General features: G+C 43.3%; 1 protein-coding gene across 1 annotated transcript; it reads right to left on the reverse strand.

The window, feature by feature from the left end:
* Positions 1-6603: 6603 nt before the first annotated feature.
* On the reverse strand, positions 6604-9122 carry LOC133380373 (uncharacterized). The gene is made up of 2 exons (XM_061617966.1): positions 8125-9122; positions 6604-7006 (listed from the first exon to the last, which is right to left on the reverse strand). The coding sequence occupies exons 1-2, from the start codon at positions 9106-9108 to the stop codon at positions 6962-6964; spliced, it is 1029 nt and encodes a 342-aa protein (XP_061473950.1). The 5' UTR covers positions 9109-9122; the 3' UTR covers positions 6604-6961.
* Positions 9123-9898: the final 776 nt, after the last annotated feature.

Genomic DNA, 9898 nt, shown 5'->3' on the forward strand with positions numbered 1-9898 from the left:
TGCTCTCTCCAATGCTGTGAAGCCTGGAATTCACTTGGTTTTTGTAGTGTGCTTAGGACAATGAAGCAGGTTGAATTATGGCACAAAACTTGTAACAAAGCCTATCAAACACAGGTTAGAGTCCATAGACATGCCTGAGGTAGTGATGATAGCAAAACAATCTTACTTCTCTGCAACCATTGCATTCCGAAGCAGTATCTAGCAGAACATTTCAGAGTGGTTAAAGGACTGGTGAGCCTTAGGCCACTATGTATAACAAGGGCAGGGAACCTCCATCCCGTGGGCCTAACTAGGCCAGGATTGTGCATGGATATACCTGTAGCATTGGCTGCTCTGTCTGATGGGAGAGGGACAGGTAGAATGTGACTCTCTGATCTCATGGTAGCTTTTGATATAATCTACCATGGTATCACCATAGAACAACTGTGTGGGTTGAGGGCATGGTGATACAGTGGTCTGCTCCTACTTGTTATTCATATTTTTATTATTAGATTAACTGCTTATTTTACAAAGGTATATAAGCAAACATAAAACAAGTATAAAAACAAGACTAAAAACTACCTAAAATGCTCACTGTTAATAAGTATAAAAAAGCAGATCCAACTCAACCCACCCTACAAACAAAGGCAGATAATTAAGGATTAGAAGTGTGAGTGAATAAAAATGTTTTTGCCTGGCACCTAAAAACAAATAGTGATGGTGCTGGAGTGCCTTCTTGCAGAAAGCACTCCACAGTCGGGGAGCCACCACTGAGAAACCCCATTCTCATGTCACCACCCTCTGCACCTCCCTTGGAGGGGGCACAGGGAGAAGGGCCTCAGATGATAAATTCAGGATCCACACTGGTTCATGTGGGGAGAGGTAGTCCTTGAGATATTGGAATCCGGAGCAGCATAACACTTAATAGGTTAAACCAGCACTTTGAATTGAGCCCAGAAACAAATTGGTAGCCAATGCAATTGTGCCAGGATTGGTGTTCCAGGAACACTTTCAGGGAGTAGCATTGGGTGACTCTTGCTCAGCCTTTTAGCAGTTGTGTTGTGGGATCTCACAAGGTTCTGTTCTGTCTCCAATCCTATTTAACATCTATATGAAGCTGTTGGATGCTGTTGTCAGGGGATTTGGTGTCATCAGTATCCTGATGACACCCAACTTTTTATCTGTGCATTGCCTGAACCAGATGTAGTGGTGTCTCTGCTGAACTGGTTCCTGGAGGAAGTAATGGGCTGGATGAGGGCCAATCAACTGAAGCTGAATCCTGACAAAATAGAAGTGCTGTTAGTGGATCGTTCTCTTGACTGGCACTGTGTGTTCTGCCTGCTATTGACAGAATTGCACCCCCCTGAAAAAGCAGGTACATAGTTAAGGGTGCCCTAAGATGCATCATTGTCATTGGAAACCTAGATGGCTTCAGAAGCTAGGGGTGCCTATTGACAGCTACAGCTGGTTCACCAGCTATGGCCGTTCCTGGACTGAGACAGCTTGCTCACGTTTTGTATACCTCTGTAACCTCCTGCACTCTACACGGTGCTGCTTTTTAAGATGCCCAGAAACTGCAGCTAGCACAGAATGTTTCCACCAGAATACTGGCTGGCACCTGGTGTTGTGCCATATAACACCTGTTTTTCAGGATCTGCCTAGCATTGTGCGATATAGCACCTTTTTTGCACTGGCTGCCTCTATGTTCCTGGGCCCAATTCAAGGTGTTAATGCTTACTTATAAAGCCCTGAATGATATGGAGTACCTTTCCCTATATCAGCCAGCCCAGGCTCTAAGACTGGCACAGGGGGCCCTTCTTGTTGTCCCACTGGTGAATGTTGCTTGCTGTGTAGGGGTGCTGGATGAAGCCTTCTCAGTAACAGTCACAAGCTTTAAATGCCTCCTGAAGACCCACCTATTTAAGCAAGCTTTCAGTGGCTCATACGATTTATTGCACTGCTCTGCTTTATTGATGCTCTAACTCAGCCTTTCCCAACCAGTGTGCCTCCAGATGTTGTTGGACCACAACTCCCATCTTCCTGACCATTGGCAATGCTGGCTGAGGCTGATGGTAGTTGTGGTCCAACAACATCTGGAGGCACACTGGTTGGGAAAGGCTGCTCTAGCTGATGGATCCTTTGGTGTGTGTTTTTGTATATTTCTTTGTATTTTTAGTAATCAGATTGTGATAAAGATTTTTTTCTAAATGATTTTATTGTATTTTATGTAAACTGCTTAAGGATCTCATATATCAAGGAATATATAAATATAATAAACAACTAAATGCACCCCAACTGCGGAACTGTCTTTCATTGGATGCACAAATTGCTACATCAGTGACGAACAGGAATGAAAGGATCTGCCAATTTTGATTCTCTCTGTTTCTCATTTTTTCCAATCAGTTCCCCAGGTTTCTGCAGCAATTTGCATTTGTTTGTTTTTTAAAAATCCTCATGAAAATTCTTCAGCATTTTAGTGTAAATTTCCTCAATAAACACATTTTTGTCTGTAGTTTTGACTAATGGACACATTTTTGCCAGCCATTTCTCTTTATAATGCATTTTAGAATATTATTTTCACTAATAGATTCATTTTTATATACACATACCCCCACAATATATGCATTTTTGTAAACATTGTTTGGTTGAAGGACTGCATCAGAAAATGTGGGTAAGTGCAAATTTTGATGGGTGGCTGTGTTTTAGTTCTCATATTCTTTAGGAAGTGCACATTTGATAAATTTGGCTTTAAATGCAAACTGAATTGAATTTGTCCCCCATCTCTAATGATGAGCTTCCATTGCTTAATTAAAACACATCTGTTATCCCTGACATTTGGCAGATTGGCTAACTCGGCTCTGGAGTTAAGGATTGGTTGTATTATGTGTTGCTACTGCTAATTTTCATTGCCACCACACCAAAGAAGACTCGTGACACATATAACACATAATCAATCAAATTCAAATCAACCAATTAATTGATTTCAAATACTTCAGGCAGCCTACAAATATCATAAATAAATAAATATTTTTATTTTAAGTTATAATGCTGAGACCTGTGGATATTGTGCATTGTTGTTGTTGTTGTTATGTGCCTTCAAGTCGATTACGACTTATGGCGACCCTATGAATCAGTGACCTTCAAGAGCATCTGTCATGAACCACCCTGTTCAGATCTTGTAAGTTCAGGTCTGTGGCTTCCTTTATGGAATCAATCCATCTCTTGTTTGGCCTTCCTCTTTTTCTACTCCCTGCTGTTTTCCCCAGCATTATTGTCTTTTCTAGTGAATCATGTCTTCTCATGATGTGTCCAAAGTATGATAACCTCAGTTTCACCATTTTAGCTTCTAGTGACAGTTCTGGTTTAATTTGTTCTAACACCCAAATATTTGTCTTTTTCGCAGTCCATGGTATCCGCAAAGCTCTCCTCCAGCACCACATTTCAAATGAGTTGATTTTTCTCTTATCTGCCTTTTTCACTGTCCAACTTTCACATCCATACGTAGAGATCGGGAATACCATGGTCTGAATGATCCTGACTTTGGTGTTCAGTGATACATCTTTGCATTTGAGGACCTTTTCTAGTTCTCTCACAGCTGTCCTCCCCAGTCCTAGCCTTCTTCTGATTTCTTGACTATTGTCTCCATTTTGGTTAATGACTGTGTTGAGGTACTGATAATCCTTGACAAGTTCAATGTCCTCACTGTCAACTTTAAAGTTACATAAATCTTCTGTTGTTATTACTTTAGTCTTTTTGACGTTCAGTTTCTCCATATTCTGTCCTTACAGTAGCCTGTTGTCCAGAGTATAAGTTGCACATCAGGACAATCAGATGCTGTGGCACCCCCATTTCTTTTAAAGCATTCCATAGTTTTTCATGATCTACACAGTCAAAGGCTTTGCTGTAGTCTATAAAGCACAGGGTGATTTTCTTCTGAAATTCCTTGCTCCATTCCATTATCCAACGTATGTTTGCAATATGATCTCTGGTGCCTCTTCCCTTTCTAAATCCAGCTTGGACGTCTGGCATTTCTCGCTCCATATATGGTAAGAGCCTTTGTTGTAGAATCTTGAGCATTACTTTACTTGCATGGGATATTAAGGCAATAGTTTGGTAATTACTGCATTCTCTGGGATCCCCTTTCTTTCGAAGTGGGATATATACTGAATGCTTCCAGTCTGTGGGCCATTGTTTAGTTTTCCATATTTCTTGACAAATTTTTGTCAAAATTTGGACTGATTCAGTCTCAGTAGCTTGTAGTAACTCTGTTGGTATGCCATCTATTCCTGGTGATTTGTTTCTTCCAAGAATTTTAAGAGCAGCTTTTGTCATGCCCGCCCGACCCTCAGGGTCCCGGGAACATGCATCAGGCTCAGACCCCCACCCTTAGGGAAATGAGACTGGAACCGAAAAGCTCTTACTTCACCCTTGCCAAGGCTGTGTACGCTCACAACAACCCTGCAAGGTAGAAGGTAGGCTGCCACCACCCCTGTAAACTGGTCCACTCAGAGCCAGGGGATCTCTGAGCCCAGAAGGTATATAAAACCAAGGTCCTAAAAGGCAAGAGTCACAGTTACACTCCTTGCCAGGCACCTCTGGTTTAACACTTAAAATCCAAGCTTTTAACTTCTTAACCCTCTTTGGTAGTGAGTGACTGAGGTTGGGTCAAAACACTGAATTTAGAACCACCCCTTCTCTCAAATGAACACACCAGGTTAAATAGAAGTAGCTTTATTAAAATATATAAGTGCACATATCATATAGCAGCAAGTAATCCTTTAAGACCATTCACCCAACAGGGGTTTAGGTTCTTACAAGAGAATTCATACACACAACAAGAAAATAATAAACTAGCTCACCTAACTACTTACATACGAGGTAGTTGGTTGCGTGGCACCTCTCCTAAGAGAGATGGATGTTCAACATAAAGCAATGGAACCAGACATAGGTTGCCTTCCCATAAGCAACCCCAGGAACCATAAGGCAGAAAAGGTTTGGAACTCTGGTGCCAGTCAGCATAGGCAGAGAACAGAGAACCAAGGCTGTGGGTCCCTAGCCCTATACTTAAGGGAAAAAGATCCTAACGGTCCAAAATTAATTGACCAATCAGGAATTAACTGATGTAACTTTCTTCTCGATGTTTCTCACATTTTCGCGCCTTCAGGCCCCCCTCCCAACGGTGTTTTCCAACTGCATAGGCCAAGGATGACCTTGGGTGCCAGGCACTGGCTAATCAACAAAGATAAACAGGTGCAGCTCGTTAAGGCTTCTTCTAACCGTCTTCAGCTGGGAAAATGAAACTTAACTTTGCAAATTGGCAAGGCCTGTCCTTTCTGACTATAACCATCTCCCAGAGTCCCTTACTGGAACCAAAGTGTTGTCATCAGATTTCTAATAACTCATGACCATTACAGGTTCATGACACGCCCCTTTTTGGGAAGATGATGTCAGAACTCTGAATAGTTCTGCGTCATCGCCACAGCAACCAGGAATAAGGGAACAATCAGAAAAAAAAGAAATTCCATCAACATTACAATACAGCATATAAAAAAAGAAAAGAAAAAACAATTTAATACATTTTAAGCAAGTGAGCTACTTCTTGTCTTATGCCTTCTAATTAAGTTCAAAGTTACAAAATAACAAACAATAAAGGAGAAAAAAAAAGAAATAAGGGACCCCTAAAACACCCAAAAAAAAAAGAAAACTTTATTATCAAAAAAAAATAATAATAATAAAAAAAAAATAGAATAAAAAATGGGGTGATCCAAAACTGGTCCAAGTTCAAAAAAAAAAAGGTCATAAGCCGTAAAATCTTTAAAAAGTCCATAAAACATGTTAAAAGCGTAAAAGAGTAAAACAAGGTCTAAAAACGGTCCAGAGGTCATCAGAGCCGGGAAATCAGTCAGTGGAATAGGCATGAATCAAATATTAATCAACTGGAACAGATAGGCGAGATAGAGCATCAGCTACTATATTATCACGCCCCTTTATGAACTGAATTGTAAAATCAAAATCTTGAAGGGCCAGACTCCAACGTAACAATTTTTGGTTGGAGTTTTTCATCCTGTGCAACCAACACAAAGGAGAATGGTCTGTCTGCAATTGAAAATGACGTCCCCATAGGTACGGGCGTAACTTATCAAGAGCCCAAACCAAAGCAAGACACTCCTTTTCAATGGTAGCCAAATTGCGCTCTCTTGGAAGCAATTTCTTACTAATGTATGCAATAGGGTGCAATTCTCCAGCAGCATCTTCCTGGAGCAAAGCAGCTCCAAGCCCAAAGTTAGAGGCATCCGTCTGAACTACAAAAGGGCTTGAAAAATCAGGAGCTTTCAAAACAGGATAGTTTATCAACATCGTCTTTAAAGCATCAAAAGCACTTTGACATTTATCAGTCCAAATGACACGCATTGGCATAGTCTTTTTGCACAGTTCAGTTAGAGGGGTAGCAACACTACTAAAATGTGGAGCAAATTTTCTGTAATAGCCGGCTAACCCCAAGAAAGATTGAACCTGTTTCTTGGTCTTAGGGACAGGCCAATTTTGAATAGCTTCGATCTTAGCCTCTAGGGGTTTGACGCAATCCTGCCCCACCCTGTGTCCCAAATACACAACTTCTCCCAGACCAAATTGACATTTCTGCGCTTTGATGGTTAGTCCAGCGGCCTGCAGTCGCTGTAAAACAATTCTCAAATGGTTCAAATGCGACTTCCAGTCAGGGCTAAAGATGGCCAGATCGTCCAGATACGCACAAGAAAATTCACCTAGGCCATTAATCACAGAATTAATAAGCCTCATGAACGTGGCTGGGGCATTTCGAAGTCCGAATGGGAGAACCTTGAACTGGAACAAGCCCATATGCGTGACAAAAGCAGATTTCACAGCAGCGTCCCCATCTAGAGGCACTTGCCAATATCCCTTAGTTAAATCCAGTGTAGTGATGTATTTTGCTGCTCCCAGTCTTTCTATTAAATGGTCCATCCTAGGCAAAGGATACGGATCCACTTGGGAAATCTGGTTCAGCTTCCTGTAATCCACACAGAAACGCACTTCATTAGCTTCCCGTTTAGCCACTAGCACAATAGGGGAGGACCAGGGACTAGTAGAGGGTTCAATAACTCCCATTTCCAGCATAGCTTGGATTTCCCTCTCTACCACTTCTGCATTTCGTCCTATAACTCTGTACGGAGAAGCTTGCATAGGGGGATGATCCCCGGTGTTAATGGAATGAATAGCCAAGTCAGTTCTTCCAGGCTTACTGGAAAACATAGGTTTAAAGTCCATCAGGATTTGAACTAATTGCCTTCGTTGCTCCTGAGTCAAACCTTCGGGCAGGGTAATTTCAGTTATCCCCCCTGCTTGTTGACTCTCTGTAATCAAATCCAAAGAATCCTCTGCAAATTCACACGCCTTGGTACAGGCCATAATTAAATGTCTATTAAGAGGCTCAGATTCCTCCGCTGGTAATAAACCAGCCGAGTTAACTTCTGTTTTGTTTTTACAACCTTGAAGGCTTTCCTTCCTTTTTAGAACGGTCTTAGTTCCTTGAGAGCCAACAGGCGGCACTTTACATTCCATCAGCCCCCCTCCCCTGGGCTGCAAAAGCGAACTTTCTTTCTGTGGCTTAGGCAAGCACACAGCCCGTTCCTTTAAAGCCTTAGCTTCTCTCCCACTACCTTTCCAGGTGTCTAACAAAACTTGAGACTTAGCAAGAGCATCCCTCTCCGCCCTACGTTCAGTCTCTTTATGGTGCAGGAAGAGCAGGTCTGTTCCTATCAAAACGTCCCACAAACTGTTGGTTGAATGAACTAGAACTCTATGGCGCCCAGTCCAATTCTTGTATGAAAGCACTAGCTCTGCCACACGAGCTTGCACAGCCCTGGGTCCATAAGCCGTGACAGTCACTTGTAAGTCAGGGACATATTGCTCTGGTTTCACCAAGTGTTCAGCAACACTGGAGAGCTCTGCGCCCGAATCTACCCGTCCCATGACCTGAATACAGTTAACATATATGGGTTCTGAAAACTGCGTTTGAACCCATTCCTTGCATTCCGATGAAAGAGGTTCTGGACAGTCCCTCCCTTGCAGCAAACCATCCTTTTCTTCTCCCTCTTGGCCCCCGGATATATTTTGTACAACACTCACCGACAGGGCTTTAACAACTGGTCCACGAGGGGTCTCAGGACGGTCTTGTGAATTTGGGGCAGAAAATACAAAATCCGATTCTGCTCCTTCATTCTCCTCGGCTGACGACCATGAAGAAAGTTCAGGAGGTTCCGCTCCAGGGGACGTTAAGTCTCTCACGCGTGCAACTGGAGCAACCTTTGGGTTCTTCCTTCCAGCAGGATTGGGCTTAGACAAGGTTTTAGAACAGGAATTAGCCTTATGACCAATTTGCCCACATTTAAAGCAGATTATTTCTCCACGGGGCTTCTCTTGCAATGCAGCCTCGGGCCGGGCGGAAGGTACTTTGAAGTAGCCAGCAGGCCCCCCTTTCTCTTCCTTCGCCGGTTGCCCTGGTTTCTGCATACCTGCGGTCTCTCGCCTCAGCGGTTTCACAGGAACGTACTCCGGTCTCCGAAACAAAGTATACTTTTCTTCAGCTCTGTTTTTAAACATACGATCGGCTAGCATGCCTGCTTCAGTCAGAGAACGGGGCTGCTGGTCTCTGACCAGAGCCATCAAATCTCGAGGGAGGCGTCTGTAAAACAGTTCTTTTGCAAACAGATCTAAAACCTCCTCTCGGGTTACAGCCTCGGCTGTGTCAGCCCAACGTTCCACATTTCTGCCCATCCGTGCAGCAAAGGCTGAGAAGCTTTCCCGAGACTTCTTCTGGTCTGTTTCCAAATGCCGAAAACAATCCTCTGAAGTTAGCGCAAAATGAGACTTGGCTAAAGCATAAAAGTAGTCAAAATCATCTACATACTCCAGTGGCAAAGAGTTCAACAGTTCTCTCAACTCGCCTTCAGCATTAATGCGTAAAGCACTCATCCAGTACTTTTTAGGCACACCTTGATCTCTACAAGAGTGAGCAAAAACTTGGAAGAAAGTAAAAATATCATCTGTCTCACGAAAGGTCGGAAAGGATTTTTTATGGAGGTCTGGTCTTCCTCCTCGCGGTTGTTGCATCTCACGAGCAAAGCTTTCCCTACTCCGACGATCTTCCTCCATAGCCTTGAACTGCAGGGACAACAGCTTCATTTGCTTAGCCAGGTAGCGCTGCATGCTCCTAGGCAGCTCTTCCTCATCCAAATCTGATTCCTCCTCCTCTTCGCTATCCTCAGTTTGCTTAGACACAAACTCCTGGTCATCCACAGAAGGCTGAGGTATAAACGACAGAGCAGCAGCGCCTTCTTCCAGCTGAACAAGCTGACTAGGCAACGCAGTGTCTGCCAGGAGCACATCCTCGGCTCCATTCTTTTGAGATCTGGTTTTTATCTTTTGCGACATTCTGCACTAACCTTACTACCCAAAGTAACAAACAATTGTGTCAGAAGTCTCTTTAAAATTTACAACTTGCTGCAATGCACTTATCTCACACAGCGTGTTCACTTAAGAGCAGGAATGGCTTCGATCCCACCGCTGCCACCATGTCATGCCCGCCCGACCCTCAGGGTCCCGGGAACATGCATCAGGCTCAGACCCCCACCCTTAGGGAAATGAGACTGGAACCGAAAAGCTCTTACTTCACCCTTGCCAAGGCTGTGTACGCTCACAACAACCCTGCAAGGTAGAAGGTAGGCTGCCACCACCCCTGTAAACTGGTCCACTCAGAGCCAGGGGATCTCTGAGCCCAGAAGGTATATAAAACCAAGGTCCTAAAAGGCAAGAGTCACAGTTACACTCCTTGCCAGGCACCTCTGGTTTAACACTTAAAATCCAAGCTTTTAACTTCTTAACCCTCTTTGGTAGTGAGTGA

This window comes from Rhineura floridana, chromosome 1 (genome assembly GCF_030035675.1).
Source record: "Rhineura floridana isolate rRhiFlo1 chromosome 1, rRhiFlo1.hap2, whole genome shotgun sequence".
NCBI classification, from domain to species: domain Eukaryota; kingdom Metazoa; phylum Chordata; class Lepidosauria; order Squamata; family Rhineuridae; genus Rhineura; species Rhineura floridana.

What these genes read in the sequence shown, in the direction of transcription:
- LOC133380373 (XM_061617966.1), bottom strand. Translation starts at nt 9,108, where the DNA reads ATGCAACAACCGCGAGGAGGAAGACCAGACCTCCATAAAAAATCCTTT. An exon ending in CAGTTGTTAAAGCCCTGTCG is followed by an intron (nt 7,007 to 8,124) that starts GTGAGTGTTGTA and finishes TGTGGATTACAG; the next exon opens with GAAGCTGAACCAGATTTCCC.